Source organism: Xenopus tropicalis, chromosome 6 (assembly GCF_000004195.4).
Source record: "Xenopus tropicalis strain Nigerian chromosome 6, UCB_Xtro_10.0, whole genome shotgun sequence".
Taxonomy (NCBI): Eukaryota; Metazoa; Chordata; class Amphibia; order Anura; family Pipidae; genus Xenopus; species Xenopus tropicalis.
The window spans coordinates 48,825,978-48,848,543 of record NC_030682.2 but is presented as its reverse complement, the minus strand read 5'-3'; the positions used below and the strand labels follow the sequence as shown (position 1 = coordinate 48,848,543).

General features: G+C 37.1%; 1 protein-coding gene across 5 annotated transcripts in view; it reads right to left on the bottom strand.

Annotated features, from left to right (window-relative positions):
* Positions 1 to 22,566, bottom strand: part of rbms3 (RNA binding motif single stranded interacting protein 3) — a 298,301-nt gene that overhangs the window by 132,136 nt on the left and 143,599 nt on the right. For all 5 annotated transcript variants that reach the window (XM_004915378.4, XM_004915381.4, XM_004915377.4 and 2 more), the window contains exon 4: positions 10,279 to 10,370. In XM_004915378.4, coding sequence (XP_004915435.2) covers positions 10,279 to 10,370 — 92 coding nt within the window. The remainder of the gene's footprint in view (positions 1 to 10,278; positions 10,371 to 22,566) is intronic.

Genomic DNA, 22,566 nt, shown 5'->3' with positions numbered 1-22,566 from the left:
AAAGTTGCGATTTTTTCGTAGCGTTAAAACTTGCCCAAAAATTGCGATTTTTTTCGTAGTGTTAAAACTTGCATAAAACATCGCGCCTTTTAAGTTTTAACGCTACGAAAAAAATCGCAACTTTCGGAATGGCTACGAAAAACTTGCGTTTTTTCGCGCAAATCGTATTGGTAACGAAAAAGTCGCGATAATTTCCGAAAAGTCGTAAAGGCGCCGAAAAAATCGGAAAAAATACGAAAAAATCGCAAAACGTTCGTTTCCAATCCGAATTTTTTCCATTCGGACTCGGATTCGACCCATAGTAAATGTGCCCCTTAGTATGCCATTCTTTGCATCCCACATGGCTTAGATAGGCAGAGCTACTAAATAGAGAAAAAATTGTGAAATGCATTTAAGTCAATAGGCTTTTTAATATGGCTACAGGGCAACTTTTTTTACACGTGCAACATTTTTTTCTCACTCCGAATTGTCAATGGACAATTTTTGTTGGCAAATTTTTTCCTTGCAGTGAAGTTTTACCACAGTTTCATAAAAAATTTTTGCCAAAGGCATAATGCAGAATTTTGCCACAAATCCATGCCTGGCAAAAAAATTTGCTTATCACAGTGCTACCTATATTGTTTGTTTATGGGAGCTGTTATCTAGAATGCTCGGGACAGGGGGTTTCTGGATAAGGGCTCTTCCCTAATTTGGATCTCACCTGTATTCTACTAAAAAATCATTTAAACATGAATTAAACCCAATGGGGTTGTTTTGCCTCCAATATGGGTTTATCTTGGGATATAGTATAAGGCACTGTTTTTTTTTTAATTTAGTAATTAAAATGAAGTGTATGGGAGACAGCTTTCACATAATTCAGAGATTTCTGGATAATGGAACCCATACCTTTATCTGCAGCATTGACTTAGAACTGACATTTCAGACAACAACCACTGACTGTAGAGTATGTGAGTGAATGTGTCATATTATGAGAAACGTATGAGCAAATGTCTGGTTATTTACTGTGACTGAAATATTTCCTCTTGATTTCTGTGGTGCCTGCTGGGTATTTTAACAATTTTTTTGCAATGTTTAAACATTGGAAGGAAATTGGCCATCTGGTCCAAGTCTGAAAGTATTTTAATAGATACTGTTTAGACCAATGGATGGCTTAAGAAAAATCATGATCATGAGATACACAAATACATTATTTTTTAGTATGATTTGCAGTGCATGCTTGTCCTAAATGAATATACAACATGGAAATACAGTACATAGAAAATGTCATGATTCTGAAATGTATTTACTTGCAAAATACCAATGCAATAATGAGGAGAAACACTACTGAATATAGATCTTTTGTACAATTGACACCACCTTTAGGACATTTTACTTGGAAGCAGGGTCCTTATTAAACAGAGATCATGATGAGTTTTCACCAAAAATTTGCGTTTTGGTTTAATTTCACAAAACAACCATTACAAATGTCTGCTTCACTGTTGTATTTTTCCTTTGTCATCCTCAAAATCTCCACTTAAAAGAAAACTATACCCCCAAACAATGTAGGTCTCATAAAAATAGATTGCATAAAACAGCTTAAATGTAACGTCCCACTTCATCTAATTAAATCATTTTCATAAAAATATACTTTTTAGTAGTGTAGCCCACTTATGGTATTTCTGTGCTGCTACCTGCTGATTACTGTACTTTGGAGCTACAGGAGTCCTGAGCCCCCGCTTACTGTGGGGGTTTACAGGGATTTCTCCCTTTAATGGCGTGCCTCCACCCAGGGATGGTGTTGTGGAACTATAATCCACCCCCTGGGAACTTAACAGTTCACTTGTACCTCTGCTTGGGATCCACACACAGCCCCCGGTACCTTGCCCCTCCCTGGGGTAGTTGCTTACCGGCAGGTATGTGATCCTTGGTGCAGGAAAGAGTCAGATACACAGATAATATGATGAATCAGATGAATCGGTTTATTAGGGCAGGACCTCTCCAGGAGTGGCACATATCATTTCACACAGCATGCAGGGCTTTATCTTCTTACTACTCATTGAGAGCCTTTTCCTGTTGGGCAACTCACGGTACTCGCGCCAAGTGTCCCCTTCTAGGTGATCTCCCCGGTACTCACGCCAGAAGGCACCCCCTCTTGGAGTCCTTCCCGGTACTCACGCTAGGCAGCCTCACGCTAGGCAACCCACTCCGGTACTCTTGCCTAAGCCCCCTCAGATCCAGCCTCCTGGGCTAGCGGTGACCTTGTCCACCTACCTAGCCACTTGTGGCCCTGCACTCCAGCAGATGTAACGCTGGGAGGTCTTAACCTCACTTCCACTCCTGGAGGGGCAATGTCCGCCTATGCTAAACTCCTGGTGTCCTACATGTCACTCCTAGAGCGACCTATTACCAAACTACTATATTAACTGTGCCAGGGGTGCACACTACCTGAGCAGCCCCTGGGCTAAAATGTCTGACCCACAGCACATGGCTGCTATCCCTTATATGGGCCTATGCACCACCCTGTGGCCATAACCCGAACTACAAGTATACACCCTATTAACTATTTAGCAACCCAGTCATCCCAGTGTCCCTGTTAACTATCACCACCCTGTGGCCTGTCCTAGGGGTTCCTGTCCTAAGGGCCCATTTTTGGTAAACCCCTACAGTAGTATGTGCCACTGGGTAATCCTAAAGAGCAAAATTGCATTTTTAAGTACTAATTGCTGCCCCCTGGGATCATACGATTCACAGTGCACACAAACAAACCAAGGCACACATACATGTTAGGTCACATCAGCCAATTAATAGACAAATTTCTGTCTTTTACTCCCACACTACTTCCTGTTACAGTCAGAGCTGCATTATTTCCTGTCAGGTGATCTCTGAGGGAGCACACAGCCCATCACTAAATGGTGGCTCAAGGGAAAAAATGTAAAAGGGCAATATTTACTGATATTTATTCCAGTTTAGTAATCTTCTTTAACAGGCCACTACAAAAAATGCTGCCCTAGACTAAATGGTGGCTCAATTTACAGTATATTTTCCAGTTTAGTAAGATTCTTACTAAATACAAATTTAGAAACCATTTCTTCTGCTTACCACGTTAAAACAATCTACACCATAGAAAGGTTTTTATTGTATATGATACAGTTGAGATGCAATGATAGGAGCATCTGATATTTGCACGCAACATTCATGCCCCCATTTTTCCTCTCGGAAGGCTCCTGTTTCAGTTTCCTCACAGAGAGCCGGTTAATCAAGTGCCAGCCCAGTTTGTAGGTTTATATTATGAATCATTACACATGTTGAAGCTGAAAGGATAAGAAATTTACTGTATTACTAAAGCATAAAATGAAAGGGCAAATTAGAACCATTTATGTGTGCCGCAGTTAATATTTATGCTCCGTTTTTCAAGCCTCATGTCAAAAGTCATACTGATGCAAACCTGTACCAAAACCCTGTTAAACACAAACACATTTGATGATGTGTTGTAAAAGGAATTTGAGAGCAATCACTAGTAGTAATAAAAAAAGGGTGTATTTAGGGTGAATGAGACTCAAAGCGTTTCATTCTCAAACCTTTTAAACCACAAACGCATTTGTTTTATATGATATAAAATGCCATTTATTTCATATATAAATCTGAAATGTATTCAACTGTTGTCTGCTTTCAAGTGAACATGTCTACTTAAAATGATTTTCATAACCCGCAGAACCTTTGTGTTTTGTGCTTATTCCCACAGTCTTTGACTGAATGTGCATTTAGCTAATTATTGCTGCAGTCAAACATTTACTGTATTCTCATGGAAGAGTAATCGTTTTTTCTTGTGCCAGCAGAAGCCTGGTAAACACCATCTGTACACATTGTATGTGCTGGAAGGTTTTATCAAGTCAAACAGATATTGTGAGAGACAACCCAGCAGACTATATTGGTGGTTTACTTAAACAAGGTGAACCATTTAAACCATAACTCCACCCTCTGTGTCCATTGATTGGTATTCAGAAGTGTCCATCAAAAGTCAAATTTTTCTCATGTGTTGCTTGTTTTTCCTTGCCATTCATTCCAATTTTAACATTGTGTTTCATCAATAACATCGATTTTAAATCTGTGAAAAGTTCATATACTAAACTTTAGAAGTACAATTACAATATAGATGGTCCCCAACCACCCTACACCATATAGAAATTATTAAAAACAAACATAAACTGGCCAGAACATATCTCATATCCAGTGTTATATTACTACACAGTTTAAAATACATAGATCATTGATTGATAATAATAATGGTAATCACACCATCAGAAATTACTCTTACCCTTACCAGGCTTACCGAAAGGTTTATTGAAAGGGGGTATGAAACAAACATAGTCCAGACTGCAGTTAAGGAGGTAGATAAAATTAATAGAAAAGATTTATTACAAAAAAACAAAAATAAAAATGCTGAAAATCAGAGAATAACCTTTGTCTCTACATATGGTAGACACAGTTGGAGAGTACAAAATGTGGTCTATAAATATTGGCCTCTAGTACAGAATGATAAACAGTTTGGCAAATTGTTTCAAGGTAGCCCTCTGTTTTGTTATAAACGGGGGTCCACATTGAAAGATATTTTGTGTCCCTCAGACACTAGAATAAAGAAGTCAAGATTTAAAGGGGTGCGAAAAGTTGGTACCTATCCATGTTTAAATTGTAATTGTTGTTCCTCGATCATAAAGGGAAAGTCCATCTGCCATCCTTCTAAAGGGTATGATATACCACTGAGAACTTTTGCCACTTGCAATTCTTCGTATGTGGTCTACTTATTAAAATGCCCGTGTGGGTTAGGGTATGTAGGCCAAACTGTAAGAGAAGTGAAACTTAGGATACAAGAACACAAAGGAAATATTAGAAACTTTAAACCCGGTACACAAACAGATACACAGGTGTCTAGACACTTTATTGAGTTTAAGCATAGCGCTGCACAACTTAGGTGGTGTGTTCTTGGTGAAGTAATTTTGGATGTAAGAGGTGGTGATCGCAAAAAAAATCTCCTGAAACTCGAGGGCAAATGGATAAAGAAGCTTAATACTCTAGTTCCAGATGGCCTCAATGATGCGTGGAGTCTGAAACCCTTTTTATAATGATTTTTAATATTTTGATGATGTGTTAGTTATATGTATTTATAAATATGATTGATTTTTTACAGGCCTTGAATTCCTTTGCGTCAGGGTGTGTAGCTTCATTAAGATAAGGGTAAGAGTAATTTCTGATGGTGTGGTTACCATTATTATTATCAATCAATGATCTATGTATTTTAAACTGTGTAGTAATATAACACTGGATATGAGATATGTTCTGGCCAGTTTATGTTTGTTTTTAATAATTTCTATATGGTGTAGGGTGGTTGGGGACCATCTATATTGTAATTGTACTTCTAAAGTTTAGTATATGAACTTTTCACAGATTTAAAATCGATGTTATTGATGAAACACAATGTTAAAATTGGAATGAATGGCAAGGAAAAACAAGCAACACATGAGAAAAATTTGACTTTTGATGGACACTTCTGAATACCAATCAATGGACACAGAGGGTGGAGTTATGGTTTAAATGGTTCACCTTGTTTAAGTAATACTTACACTTGATAAAGGGCGTCACACTGCCCGAAACATGTTGTGTTTTTTGGTCTGAAATAAATAGCATTTTAGCAGAAATCTGCTTTATGGTGCTCTCCTCTATATTTGGATTGTATTGAATGGCTCAGCGGTGTGCCTTGCGAGGATTGATGCATCAAGCCTGATCTAAGGGCTGTGCGGTTGAATACCTATTTGTTATATTGGTGGTTTAGTAGCTAGTACAGATGCCTATGCTAGCGTCCTAGGTTTGATTGTGACCCAGGCATTTTCTGTGAGGAATTTAAAGGGGTTGAAAGTGCAATCATACTGAAATGGCTGTGAATGTTATGTTTTTTATATTCCATTCATTAAAGGTACATGTGTCCAAATATGCTGCTTGCACTTCTAGAGAGTTGCGCCATAATAGCATTCATCCTGCCTCATCCTGCACCGATAGAATCAAACTGTGGCTCAATTTTTACACATGCAATTACGTTAGTTTTTAAATTACATTAGACACGTGCAATTACATAAGTTTTAAAGCACTGGGTGCAATTCCCCTGGCTCAACTCCCCATACGGCTGGAATAGTGTGGGGGTAACACTGTATTTAAGGTACAAATAAATGGCAATTTGCATCTGAAATCACACTTTGTACACTGCACTTGGGGTGCACTAGTGCAGATGCAGCCAGTCTGGAGCATGCAGAATCATAAGCACCCTTTGTGTGAGATTTAACTGGTGCAATTGAAGAAGCATATAGGCACAGCATGTAAATGGCACCCTGTACATACTGCCCTTGCACTTAAGCACTGGGGCTCATTTATAAACAGTTAGCTAATCTGCACTTGGGCAGTAACCCATTGCAACCAATCAACGTTTATTTGAGTATGCAGTGCAGTTTTGGGCTCCAGTCCTTAAGAAGGATATTAATGAGCTGGAGAGAGTGCAGAGACTGCAACTAAACTGGTTAAGGGGATGGAAGATTTAAGCTATGAGGTTAGACTGTCGAGGTTGGGGTTGTTTTCTCTGGAAAAGAGGCGCTTGCGAGGGGACATGATTACTCTGTACAAGTACATTAGAGGGGATTATAGGCAGATGGGGAATGTTCTTTTTTCCCATAAAAACAATCAACGCACCAGAGGTCACCCCTTTAGATTAGAGGAACGGAGCTTCCATTTGAAGCAGCGTAGGGGGTTTTTCACGGTGAGGGCAGTGAGGTTGTGGAATGCCCTTCCGAGAGATGTGGTAATGGCAGATTCTGTTAATGCCTTTAAGAGGGGCCTGGATGAGTTCTTGAACAATCAGAATATCCAAGGCTATTGTGATACTAATATCTACAGTTAGTATTAGTGGTTGTATATATAGTTTATGTATGTGAGTGTATAGATTGGTTAGGTGTGGGTTGTGTGTGCTGGGTTTACTTGGATGGGTTGAACTTGATGGACTCTGGTCTTTTTTCAACCCTATGTAACTATGTAACTATTTGTTCTACCCTCTGTTGGCTCAAAAACACATATCACTGTTGGGTTGCTATGAATTACTTCCAAGGTGAAAAGTTGCCCACTGTTTATACATGAACTCTGTGCCTAGTGCATCAGGAACAACGTAATTTGGCCCTTACCAAAATGGAAACTAATTTGCATCCATGTTGGGGCAACACACTCATATTGTGGTGAAAGCAGGTTAGCAGGTTAGGTGCTTACAATTACGCTGGAATTTTTGGGAAAAACTGCATTGTAGGTGAAAAAAAAACGATGGGCCTTTTTTTGGAAATTTGCAAATACCCAACATTCTGGATTCCACAGATGCATAAACACTGACTATGTACCAGATGAATTGCAGTTTTATTTCCCTATGGCTTACAAGGATTGATCTAATTCAAATCAGTAGACAGCAGTTTGCAATACAGGTACATATATAACAATCGGATTTTAGAACAGCTATTCTAATATTATGTGAAGCAGTTTTACTAAAACTTGGTACAGTATGTCATTTTTCTTTTGCTTTCTTATTTTTATCCAGCTTGTTTAGTTATAGGCTTGGGACAGCACATTCAGGTTTGAGAATCAACACTGCCAGCTGTACTGACTTACAGAAAGAAGAACCATTAGCACATAATAGGAAATATCATGAGAACTGGAGGATTTGTTTGAACTAAAAATACCACGGATAAGCTTCAGGAGATCTGCCAGTTCTGATCATGCCAAAAAATATATAAATAACCAATTGTGTGATGAGAAGGTTGAGAGAAGATCTGCTATAATGTACACGTAAATAGAACATTTGTACTGAATAAATAGTAAAGATGCTATACCATTTAAAATAACAGCCAAATACACAATATTTCAGTGATGAATAAATATATATATATATATATAACATTTCTTCACAGTACAGGTATGGGACCTGTTATCCAGAATAGTCAGGACCTGGGGTTTTCCAGATAAGGTGTCCTTTCATAATTTGCTTACCTTTCCTTACCTTATTTCTACTAAAAAATCATTTAAACCCAAAAGTATTGTTTTGCCTCCAATTACAAATACTTATACTTTATTTAGGATCGAGTACAAGATACAGTTTTATTATTAAAAAGAAAAAGGAAATCATTTTCAAAAAGTTTAATTATTTGCTTAAAATAGAGTCTATTGGAGATGGTCAAATTATACATTTCTTAGTTGTCTATCAAATACTCTACAATATTTTATTTGTATTTTATACAATCTGTAAAGGGCTAATGTTACATATGGGGTTTTGGCACTGCAGTTTATCCTATAACATGTAACCAGTCTCACCGTACACCATCATGTAAAAGCAAATGGTAAATGAGCAAAAGTTTATCTGCTATAATAACTTGAAACTGTTTATATGATTGGATCAAAATTTATGTAACTCTGTAACTTATGTAACTGTTTAGTGCAATCACGTTTTAAGGAACAAAGCAAAAAGAGATAATAAGTAACTTAGAATGTAGATCTGACCATCCACAGCCAGACCTTCACGTACATGACCATTTATAAGAAAATGTTTCCTGACTTTGTGTGGTTCATTTTGTTTCATTAAAAAAAGTCTACTGCACTGAAACTCTGGTCAGTCAGGTCTGTAAAAATTCCATGTTTCACAAGGCTCACTCTTTGCAATTGCCAAAGGAATGAATTAACACAGCAGCATGGAGAGTCTCGAGTCAATGATCTATACCCTGTGGCAAATCTAGCTGTTTCAGAATGGCAACTCCCACTGTCATTCAACTCGAGTTCACAGGTATAGTTTCATTCAAGACAAGATAGGTATAGTTTAAGAACAGCAAGGGTGTCTACAATTGTTATTTTCTTTTCTAGCCATCTCATACCATTAAGTTAGTTTGCCGTTTCTTGCAGCATTGTTTGAATTCATGGTTGCTTTGGTCATTATCCCTCTGCATATAAGGGATATGAAAAATACAAGTTGTAAGGTCTGTGCTGAAATTTTAGCAGCACTATTAAATATATAAATAGAGAATATGTTATGCATCTAGAGCATTAAGTGCATCTGTAACTTCACCAAGGAAATGGGTGCAGCTCTATGAACCAGATGCATTTAGCCTGTTTTTTTTTTCAAAATTACATTCTTTGATGTGAAACATTGCCATGTATGTACAGTAAGTGCACAAATTGCATTTAATATTATATATTGATAAATATGTTTAGAATTTATATAAGGGTGTCCTACCCATGGCAGTGTAGCTTCCGTTAAACAGCAAATTCCAGCAACTCATCCAATGCTAAAGGCTGTTGAGGCAGCCAACAAAGCCATTTAAACCCTGTTGAGGTAGTTCAACAAAGCCATTTATATCCTGTTGAGGTAGTTCAACAAAGCCATTTAAACCCCGTCACCCAAAAGTATTCAAAAGCCTCCAAATTTAGTGTGTTAAGATGCTAAACATATTATACCCCATATTATAGTCCTCTTTGCATGTGAGCAGGATAATTCCTACAAGCCCTACAAAAGTATTGCAGCCCTATTTTGCCCATAAAAGGCCTTTCCAGCTAGAATTTAGATAGAGCATCAGTTACATTGGATTCTGAGACACAAGGATGGGCCTTTGCTATGTGGAAGGATTGAAGGGGAGGTGTAGTGCAGCTACAACTTACTTATTTGAACTAATTTATTGTCGAGGACAATTCCAACACACAATTTTATAAATGATTTAACTACTCTAAATACACCTACAAACATACAATCACTCTGTACTATAAAACCTCCAATCAAATTCATACCATCATAAATTATTGTACAATATTTTGTAGACTGTTTTTTATAGTAAATATTTAGGATTACCAAGGTAAACTTGTACTGGTCAGGGTGGACTGTGCTGCCTTGTACAAACAGCCTTACTCTTTTAACTATTGAAGTACCACAGAGCGCTAATTAACTCCTCTTCATCAATGCCATATTAGGAAAGCTATATTGTCATCATATCCAGTAAATTATGCTTTTAATAGTCATATTTTGTTTTATATACATTAAAATAGGTATGAGTAATTTTTATACACAAGAGAGATAATTATCAAAGACTGTAGATAGATCTGTCATCCATAGTAAAACAGTTTTCTTTCCAGTTGGTCTGGCTCTCAATATTTATAAGCAAAACAGGATTAAACAATCTAATGTATTGACAGAATCCCTTTACAAAATACATTTGCCCCAATAAAAGCATGAAAGCTTACCTTTGCCATCTGAGCTTGAACTCCGCTAGCTTTCAAAGATGAGACTGCTTTCTGTGCTGCAGCAGGAGTGTCAAAATCTACAAATCCATATCCTGAAAAAGTTAATAGAATGATCAGCCACCAATAAACTCTTTTTTTTTCTTTTTTTAAAATGTATATTGTACTCATTCCAAACCCTTCCAATTGCGGTTCCCAGAATGGTCAAGCAGCTTTTTAAAAATTTATATGGGGAAAACACAGGAATAATATATCAAGAACTGTCACAATGGTAAGTAAATTTCTTGGAGATTTAGCAGTGCCCACCCAACATACATATTATGAAACAACTCATCTATGCTAAGTCCTGGGCTGGACTACTATTTTACCTACTAGTAAATAGGCATATTTTGAATCACTTTGATCCTACCCAACCCATCTAAATGTTGAGCAATCTAGATCTGAATACCCTAAGTCCAATAAAATTGATTTAATTATAATATTGAAACAAAGCAAATATACATTTCATTCAGCAATGAACTCTCTTTTTAAACATCTCTTAGCTAACACCTCTTTCCCACCAGGTATATCAAAGAACTTTAAAAGAATACTGTTTGTTCAAAATGCATCAGTTAATAGAGCTTCTCCAGCAGAATGATGCATTGAAATCTTATTTTTTAAGCGTGCAAACAATTTTTTTATATTTAATTTTGAAATTTCACATGGGGCTAGCCATTTTCTTCATTTCCCAGGGTGCTACAGCCATGTGACCTGTGCTTTGATAAACTTAATTTACACTTTGCTGCAAGTTGGAGTGATATCAGCCCCCCTCCCAGCAGCTGATCAGCAGAACAAAGGGAAGGGAGCAAGATAGCAGCTCCCAGCAGATATCAGAACAACGCTCAGTAGTAAGAAGTCTGGCTTGGGACTTCTACAGTTACATGGGAGTAGGAGTAACAATAGGTTATTTGAAAGCAGTTCTAATGTGTAGTGCTGGCTCCTTGTGAAAGCTCAGGCCCAATGCACTGAGATGGCTGCCTACACACCAATATTACAACTAAAAAAAATACACAATAAACCAAGCTTACGTCGCAACCAATGTGGAGACTATGGGTGCCATCTTGGATTAGCCGCCAAGAAAGCAGGAGTGCCAGCGGATGCTCCTAACAACATTTTAAAAAATATAGGGAAAAAAGAATATATGGCAACTGGTGTTTCCTTCACAATGTAAAGATATCTGGTCTAAATGGAACTTAATAACAAGTAATGGCATAGCATAGCACTTAAACAAGAGAATGAGAATTATTTGCTCCTTCACCCCTGTCAAAGAATATATATTTTTATTACTGTGACACTTTATTATTCCAAGATCTAAAACAACTGAATATTAGATTGCTAGATCAAATGAATACACAGGTACTCCTGTCAAGCAGTTGTTTCCCTGGTTTGTGTATTGTATGTACAATATTATCTAATCTTGACTATCTATGTAACTAAAACTCAAAAAAACTTTGTTACCAAAAAAAAAACTACATACCTTTTTAAATTTGGGCTCAACGTCTTTGCAAACCTCTATGTTGCTTATATTTAAAATCTAGTGCTAATAGTAAGGGTGTAGGACAGCTGTGACTGGCCACTGTGTGAGCATTCATCCCACATCTGATTAAAATATTATTGCCTACAACCCAAAATGCTGGGGGTGAAAGATGCCCCTAAATATTAAGGCTTCATGTCCATAATATGCGTTCATGTGTCTCAAACTTAGTACATAATTTTAGATTCATAATAATTGTAATTCACAATAATTGGTTCAAATTAGGCAATCTGACGGTGCATATAATTACCAACACTGCTAAAATTAGAAGTAATTCAAGTATATATATTAGTATTGATTGCTCACTTTCACTGCCAGTAACCCATTTGCAGCCAGGCAAGTTTTAGTTAATGCAAAGCATTGCATATAATAAAGAATTTATTGAAGAATTGATGCAACACTAAAGTCTTATATTATGCAAACATACAAAATACATTTTACTGTGATATTCATACAAACAAATTGCTGGATTGAGTTACTAAATCATACAGTATTGGTAGTTCCAATACATTCATTGCATGAATTCATAGCATATTTAATGACTAACAAAAGTGCAGAATATTATTTTACAGTTCTCTAATAGATTACAATTAACCTGAAACAAATTATCTATTAAAAAAAATTCTATATGAGTCACATATAGGTATAGAGTGCTGTTTAAACAAGCAATTCTTCATTTTCTAGAGATTTGCTTTTTTCTAATAATTAGATAGAACCTTCTGCTTCATGATAATTAAGCTAGCACAAATCCATATTGATGTCAAAAGAATCCTATGGGTGTTTTTTAGTGTTCAGCGCTCCAAATTATGGGAAACTCCATATTCAGATAATCCCAGGTTCCAAGAATTCTGAATTATAATCAATTTTGATTTTTGACTCTCCATTTGTGTACCATTCTTATGTGGTACTAAAAAGCTAAAGATTCATGGCATTCCAACAAACAGATGAATAAAGAAGTTTAAACATTAGTGGGTGGATTTAAGGGCACCTATGTGGTTTAGATAGCTGCATATAATTCATTACGGAAACAATACTTTATGGTTTATATAAATTATAATTAACGTGTTAGTTCCAGTGACACAGTTACATGACTGTACTACCAAAACTAGATTCATAATTACATTTCATATAAGCCAAGTAATTAACTAGTGTGAGTGTTTTATGTTTGTAATGTAATTCAACCCATTAATGTGTCCTTGCTATTCTTTACATGTTGGTAGAGATGGGGAAATCAATGATGCAGATTTCAAAACTCTCCCAGTCTGATGTTATGGTGCTTTATAACAGCTCTAAGTAATAAAAAAAATCTCCAAATGACTATGACTAGTACTGCAAGAATTGATGCTTGAAAACTATACTGGGAGCTGCTCCAAAAATAGGCATTAAAAGAACAATGGAAATTCAGTGACCTGATCTTAGTCTTTGCTAAGGAAGCTATGATACTAAAATGGATCTTTCCTACCTGCTAAGCATATCACATTTTCTGAACTACCTTTACATTTAAAGCACTTACTGTATGTGGCACTACATTTTAGAATGTTCAGCCATAGAGGTTGTCTCTGGCTCATATAAAACTGGGGTCCTGTTACTGACTTTAAATTCCCCTCAAGAAAAACAGAAATATGACAATGTTTGTAAGTATTTCATGATATTTCAAGAGAAATCATGGCTACCTAACCATTCAGTTCTATACATTCTAGCTAAATTTATTGTAGTATTAATAATAATTATAATAATAATACAGGTATGGGGTACGTTATCTGGAAATTAATTTTCCGGAAAGCTCCGAATTATTAGAAGGCCATCTCCCATACACTCTCCCATAGATTAAAATGTATTTCCTTTTTCTCTGCAATAATGAAACAGTACCTTGTACTGAAGGCAAAACAATCCTATTGGGATTTTTTTTTATGTTAAAATAATTTTTTTAGTAGACTTAAGATATGATGTACCAAATTACAGAAAGACCCTCTATTGGAAAAACCTCAGGTCCCAACCATTCAGGATAATAGGTCCCATACCTGTAATAATAATAATGCTAAGCTTGTTTTGGTTCCAAGCACAGAACCAGCGAGATTAGACCAGTAGCATAAGCAGAAAGTAAATGTGTCCTGTGTTATGTCAAGCCCTTTAAACTGCTTTAAAACATATTGGGGTTGATTCACTAAAGGTCGATAAAACAAGTGTATTTATAGCATGCGTTACAAATTTTATCACTTCGTATTTTTTGTGACTTAACACTCGATTCACTAAAAAGACACTTGTCATAATTAAGAAGCGATGTTCTTTGCATTATTTATCTTGCGATGAACGATTTTCTTGTGTTATTTTCCGCCGTGTGTGTTATTTCCCGTTGCGCACGATATATTTCGCCACGTACAATATTAGCACACGATATTATGCACATAACCATTACTTTCTAAAAAAACTACTGTTTCCCTGAAAAATGGAGGATGCATCACTCTAGGACAATCACATACTTGGGAAAATCCAACTGCAAACTCCATGTTGTGTTGCCAAACGCCCACAAACCCTAATGTTGTTTAAGTACCGCCTACCCCAAGTAGGTGTTAATATTTGCAAAGATCAAAGCGATATTTTGCACTTTTAATGCTTCATATGTGTTTGTGAATAATGCGTAAGTACTATTTCTATTCGCTAATTAACGCAATGCGCAAAAAATAATGTATTGCGGTAATGCGCTTTTTAACACATGTGATATGAGTGTTATAAAATAACGTTGATGAATCGGTTCTTATTTATCACATGCTTTTTAACGCAAAAAAAAGCATGCAATAAGTGTTATCGACCTTTAGTGAATTAGCTCAACTGTAAAGTCCAGATCCAGGCCCTGACTGGCAATCTATGGACTAGGGCCAGCCAGAGGGACTGCAGTAAGATGCCATAAACAGTCACTATTTAGTAGGCTGGTGGGGCACTGTTTAGGCTTCTGTAAACTTAAAATGCCAGAGGGACTCGCTATTGCTACGATGCAGGAAGTAAAATGGGACCTGTCACCCAGACATAAAAAGATGCATAATGAAAGTCCTTTTAAAATTAAGTATGAAACCAAAATTATTTTTTGGGGTATTATATCCATACCCATTATAAAGCTATTTAAAAATCCCAGCTGTCAATCATATATTGCCTGCCCTGCCTGTACGCCTTTACAATAATCTCTGTATGTAATATAATTGTAAAATGACTGATCAGTAGATGCAAGAGGATTCAACAGTGAAAATGCTGCTTACCAACAGTCATTTATAATGTGGACCAATTACGTTACAGAGCTAGGTGGTGCAGTGTGTTTAGATTCCATTTAATGTCACTGCGGATAATGACAGATCCATCAGTTACCCATTTCCATGCTCTAAACAATTGATGGCACTGACATGAAAGTAGCAAAATTAGGCAGAGTTAAGTCAAGTGCATTGTAGAGCCCTCTCTGCAAACACAATCCCTATGTTTAAAATGTAAAATAAGAATTGCTGGCTTGGTTTATAATAGGCATCGCTTTACCATATTCTCACTGCTTCCTACTGTTATTTTACTCTCAAAGTACAGCCTTTCTCCCTTGTGTGAAATAATCATTTTCAGACTACTCTTAAAAAGAACATTCATATAAATCAATGTTTGATCAAACACATAAGTATGTTTTCCTTTCATTCAAGCTGCCAAGACTGGAGAAGCAGCTCCCGTTAAAGTAAATATTTGATTTGTCCCATCAAAGGCCCTGTTTAATTACCCAACAAGAATGACTAGGCACAATGCAGTCTTTTTGATACACTCTAATTATTTTATGTGACCTACAAGAACACAAGTTCCCATTCTGCTTTTCCATTCTTCTTCTGAATGACATGTCTTTCTAAACCAATCACAGGATTTCCAATATAATCCCTGAAAGGTGTATATTTTGTATTTAATACTCTGCCTACATTTTGAGAAACTTCACATTTCTCAGGCTATTTCTTTCACAGAGATCATAATCCTCAAAGATTGCTGGATTACTACAACATCAAACAAATCACAGCAACTGCCAAGTTCCCCAGAGAACATTAAAACGTACTCTTGTTTGCTTACATGAAGGTATAAGCCGTATGAGGATATGAAACGTAATAAAAATAAGCAGGGCGGAAGATATAAACCAGGTATATACTATATGCACCCCACAATTAGTGGTCTTCAGGGAGCTGTAGTTGGAGGGTAGAAGGGCTGCATACTAGACATTCCTGTTTGTCCACCAATATATGAAAAAATACAATCATCCCCCATGAGTATTTCTTGTGCCATGGAAGCCAACTGTTGAAAATGTGTTATCTTTTAGTGCAACTTCTTCTGAAGTGATAAAGATTTCTCTTCCATGTTGGCAATATTTATGCACCCCTCCCATAGCTTCATTGTAGATTAGGGTGGGAGGGGTCAAGGTAGCTATTGAGGCACACAGAGGGAGTACATTACTCCCTCTAATCACTGTACTATTCCTAGACACTGTGGGTTCCTTTTTCAGAGGGTCTAGAAAAAAATAAAACTTTACATGCAGTCTGACTTGTTCATTTTACAGAGACCTGTTTTATTTTAACAAGGTATTTAACATATTGAATATCATTGCAGGCATCACAAATCATTAGTTCCTGGGAGCTACTCCATTCCTAATTTTATGTTGTAGAATGTTTAGTTTAAATGCCTGTAATCAAGTGGAAGTTTGTAGCATCCGGTAGGGTACTCGGCTGTTAATAAATAAAGCTTTGGTCTAATGGCAGGCAATTGGTGAATCCCAATTTATTACATGTCCTATTGCTAATGCAAGATGGAAGCTGCAGTCAAGCAATAACAGAGATGTATTCTCAAAGAACTCTTGTATACTGGGGCTAGTGGACCAATTGATACAAGAGAATCCTGCCTGCTCTTGGCCATCTCTTATTGGTGTCATATGATGGAGTTGAAGGCATTAATCAATTCTTGCTCTAAACAACATAACAGCATTATATCCGTGCTTCTGAAGTTTGATTACAGTGTAATATCAGCAAGAAAAAATTGCACGGTAATCTTCCTATTGTAGATGACAGTGAGATGACTGATGTAGCTATAGAAAGGATGATTAATACTGGAGAATGATGCTGCATCTGTAATTGAGTTTGGGATGCCTACTTTGGAAAGCTAGGTTGTAGCTGGAGTTACAGGAAAGGTTTATGTGCCATTTACTAGAGTAAATAAGTCAGTGCTTCATTCCCTTCATAGTAATCTGGGCAATTTGGAAATGACAAGTACTGAGTTCAAAAGAAAACATACATGAAAAACACTGCCTTTTAGCTTTGCTAATGGGAAAATTTGGCAAAATGTATTCATTTATTTAGGTTTAGTGGATGCAAAAAGGATCTATCTCAGGTTGTACAATATGCTTGGGGTATAGACTAAAAATGCATGTTTTAGCATTGTCTTAATTCACAAAACAGCACAACATTTACCAGCCTTAAAGCATGTTAAATCACTGGGGTTTGCCAAATGTTAGGCATCCCCATGTGATTATAATCACTTACCTGCTCCTGTTAGATGAAACCTGCACCACCCTGGAGAACCATGGAGCAATTTTCTTGTTATACTTCTTTGTTCTTTTATAGCCCTGGGCAAATTCATTTTTCATTGAGAAACAGATAGATGCAGGAAGAGGATCGCTCTGTGGTGCTAGCTCACAAGTACCACATATCGGTGCAGTTTACTGCTAACAAGAGCACCAGTCCGGGGTACCAGGTAAGTGATTAAATTCACTATGGGGGTGGCAGACATTTGGCACCGCCAAGTGACTGAACCTTTCCTTCTCCTTTAAGCTATTGGTCTGGGACGTGTGAACTTGCCTTGTACTGTGAGTCTACCCCATCTCTACTAGGTTTTCTTTCTGTATTGTATTGCAATCAAAGATCCAGTACCCTGTGGAATTAATGAATAATTGATGAAAAGGTAATAGATTTTTTTAAATGTCCCTTTTTAATTGGGAATGGCTAAAGAAAAGTTATTAAAACGAATTAAAAATTAAACAAAATGAATATTATTCAATTTTAATTGAACAAAGTGCACCTTTTAAAAACCTGCTTGAAATGAGACTTTATTTGGAGGAGTTTTACTACATTACATTATGTAATTACCTGCACTTGAAATGCTTTGAGGTAGGTGACGATAGGGCCAGCCAATCAGTAGCAGGCAATTAGAATATTCACAAATATTGTTAATAGTGATCTGCTTTTTTCACTAATTAAGTAATAATAATGCCAAACCCAAACAGAGATTTAGTCAGTTGCCAAGTAAGTTTGCTACCTGCTTTCTGCATGCAACATTAGCCATAAATACTATCAGACTGTTAATTAGATAACCAGGAACACTGCTCTTACGTACAGGGAGGTGGTTTAGGCTTTTGAACTGTGAGGATTGACTGTACACTTCATGTAATAGCATAACAGTTTTTTGTATTATTTGTTGTGACACAGTGCTTGGAAAATATGTATGTGTGGCTCAAAAATTTACAGTGTTGATTTATGGTGCACAATCTGGGCGGAAGTTTGTCTGAGCACCAAATGGTTCATTCTCTCTTGGCTGAGAGTGGCACCTTCTGAGGATTAAGTAAGTATACAGATTGCAGGCAAACTGTTGGGGTCATTTATTAACACTGGGCTCTTGGCAGCATCCCATAGCAACCACTAACATGTTTGTGCTCATTGTTCTACCTACAGATGCCTGAAACAAGCTAATCACTGATGGCTGTTATGGGTTACTGCCCAGGTGCAAATTTGCCCACTGTTGATAACCGTGCACCAGCCCAAGGTACTATACAGTAGTGCCACGTCTAAGGCTGTGTGCATGCAAGTTGTTTTCTCACTCCAGGTCAGTACAGGGATCCATAAAAATTAATATGATGGCTATGATGTCCAGGTCAGTACAGGGATTCACAAAATGATGTCCAGGGCAGTACAGGGATCAACAAAAATGAATATGATGGCTAAGATGGCACTCCTAAAGTTGTTCCCTGGGTCAGTGCTGTTTTTAGTGAACAGGAGCACCAGCCACGGGGTCACAGTTAAATAAGTATAATCCCTGGGGGTGCCTAAAAATGGTCACCCCCAATTTGATTATATTTTTCTTGAATGGTACTGTGACAAGCTGTTTGGCCAGTTAAACCCATTCACACTTGACCACTTCTTAAACCTCAAATAACACAAGAATCACACTAATCTGAAATGGCCACTACTTAATGTATTTAAATACTGTGATACAAACTTAGAAGGATTGTATAATTACATTAACTCACACCCTGATTACCTCACACAGAAATAATTGGCAAATTACTGTAAATAAACCATAATGGGCTACTTGCCATGCCAGCCACCCTCCACAGCCATGTTAGATGGGCACGTGGGACACTCTACCAAAACCTATATCTTCCAGAATCCAGACCCTCAGAAAACTGCAATAAAACAGACTTGATCGAGTGTTGAACAGAAAAGGAAGAACCCATGCAGCTTCTTGTACCAAAGACCCACCAGCACTCATCTCATGATCCCTCAGGCCTCCCAGCTTACTGGTCCTGTCAATGTTCCACCCACTACAATGCCTACAGTTATAAAGATCCATTCTGCTGTAATATGTTTCTCCAGCCAACACACTATCAAGGCACTATGAGTGCAAATGGTTGTTAAAATGTTCAGTGTGTCCTGCCAGCTAATGTAATTATCATACAAGTTCATGATGAACACTGACCAGAGTTGCATTCGTATCGCTGTAGTGAATGCTTTCCAGGGAAAACTATTCAATGTACCGGACGTGTTTTTCAATTCATCCCACTTGAGAGAGATAGCCAGCATCTTGATTGTATATTGATCTGCCTGAAGCTACAATTTTCAAATTAAAAGTCCAGACCAGTTAAACCCAAGCTTATGAAGTTTTACCGTTTTGCGAGTATGTTTTATAGGGGACTAAACTGTTTCTTAACCTTACTTTGCTCAATTATTGCTTAACTACAAAACCCAGTAGGCCCTGACATAATATCAAGGATTAAAGCATACTGGGAGCTATAGTCCAGCAACATCTTTTTTAAGCAATATTGCTTGATAAGATTTTGGAAAATAATTCTCCAATGTGAATATCGATTGATCTGTGTAAACCACTAGGTACCAGGTCCTGTTTTTTTAGCAATACTTATTTATTAACATCCTAGAACCCATGAAAATATGCAATTTTATATAGGTGGGTGAGTAAAGAGGACCTGTTTCTATATAAATTGTGTGGTCACATAGCCTTACTGAACCCTTCCTAAATGATTTAAAATTTAATGGTGAGTACAACTTTCCGTTTTTTGAGATATGTACATAAAATGAAGCACTCACAGGACTTGAATGAGTGAAAAAATGTGATGTCCAGCTAAGAGGACCATTCGCAAGGTAGCTCAAACACACCAGGATGCCACAACCTAAAGTAGCCACTTTATTATGTAAATTGGGGTGGATAGTAATTTCTCTTGGGTTCACCCAGGCCATTTTTCCCTATATTGGGAGTGTGTTACAATTATTTCTTTGTTTAATATATGTATAATATATATGGAGATATAATGAGAAGATTCCCTGGCCATAACTGATATAGGCATATATAAAGAACCTGAATGGTTGTTACTAATAATTATGAGGTAGAGAGGAAAGTCATGCAATGTACTTGTTGCCCCACACAAGTAGCCATTAACAAAGGACTTCAGAATTAGGGCACACGGGGGAGATTAGTTGCCCACGACAAATCTCCCTTGTCACGGGCGACTAATCTCCCTGAAATGCCATCCCACCAGCCAAAATGTAAATCACTGGTGGGATGGCATACGCGGCGCCACAATTTTCAAAAATCGCAGAAGTTTCCTCTCAAGGCAAGAGCTCTAAGGACAGCAAGAGCACACTCCATAGTGCTCTTCTACAGAGCACTTGCACCCACAGATGAGCTGCTCTTTGCATGGAGCACTGAATAAAAAAGATGGCACTCCATGCAAAGTGCAGCACCAGGAAGCACATCCCCTTCCTGTCCTAACCACCTGCCTTAAAGTAGGGCAGGGCCTACTTACAGTACATACTATGCTTCCTGCCACTTTGTGCCTCTGCCAGCACTTCACTAATACAGCACTTACAAACACAGCCAGCAGTGTATTGACAAAAGGAGCTGGAAGTCAGCAATTTGTGTACACCTGAACACATCCTGCAAAGAGCAAAAAAATGCATTTGGAGTGAGAAAAAATGCTTGACTTGAATTAGCTGCGGAAAAATGCCCATTGATTTCAAAGCAGTTCCCGAATGTTTTGCAGTTTCATCACTACCTGAGAGGTAAAGGAGCAAACCTAAAAGCATACCAGGAAAAAAAAACTTGCATTTCCCTATTAATCACGTATGTCTTGGAAAAGAGGAGCAATTTTGATGTCACCTAATTTATTATTATTGATATTTATGTTTATGGTGATGCCAATATCACATTCAAATCCACTTACCATCATTGATTTTAACATCAGTTTTTCTGTTTTGCTGAAATTCACTACCAACGTCTTTTAAGCTATCATTCCATTGTTTGCTAGCAAACTGAAATGGCCTTTTGCACCACAGAAAACTAGTGACCATAATACATGAAATTCAGCTTACTAAAATCTTTAACAAGCTCTAAAAATGTATCTACAACGGAGCAGTAGCAAGATGTTTTGTCTAGGTCTATTTACCAATGAATAATGATTTAGCAGTTGCAGTGTAGTTAAAGGTGTTTTCTTAGAACCTGGGCTTTAAAGGAAAACTAAACCCCCAGAATGAATTCTTAACCAATGTATAGTTAATATCATATAAAGGGGCCTACCAAAAATCTTACCAAACTGGAATATATATCAGCAAATATTACTCTTTTTACACTGACCCCTTGAGCCACCATTTAGTGATGGTCTGTGGGCTCTCTCAGAGATCACCTGACAGGAAATAATGCAGCTCTAACTGTAACAGGAAGAAGTGTGGGAGTAAACTACATAACTTTGTCCATTATGGCTGATGTGCCCTAACGTGTGTGTGTGCCTTGACTTGTTTGTGTGCACTGTGAATCGTACAATTCCAGGGGGCAGCCCTTAATTCTTAAAATGGCAATTTTCTTTTTAGGATTACCCAATGGCAGATACTACTAAATTTTTTTTTTAAATATGGAATAAATGAAAGAGGTTTATTTAGATAAAGCAGGGTTTTACATATAAGCTGTTTAAAGTGATACATTTTTATAGAGACCCACTATTATACGTAATATAAATATTTGCACATTTTGCATTAAAATACTACCACATGCTGTACTGCCGGGCAATCTTTGTGCCACGTGAGCCATGTATTGTCAGAATTTCAGCTATTATAATCTGGGGAAACACACCTTCCATATGCATCTGATACTTATAACAAACATGTCAAACCATTTATTTGATTCACAAAAAACAGTGTGGCTGTGCATGCACCTTCTGGCTCATAAGTCATCTGTCTGAATGTCAATTAAAGATAACAAATCAATGAATAGGGGCAAATTAGAGCAAATTAACTGAGTAACATAACAATAAATCAACCTATAATTTGATTCAAACAGCCCTACAGTTAAAGAGCATACAAGATAGTTTGGTTCATCACTCTGTCCCTCTGTCGCTAAAGAAGAAATTATATAGGAAAATGTTATAGCTGATTTTTTGCTGG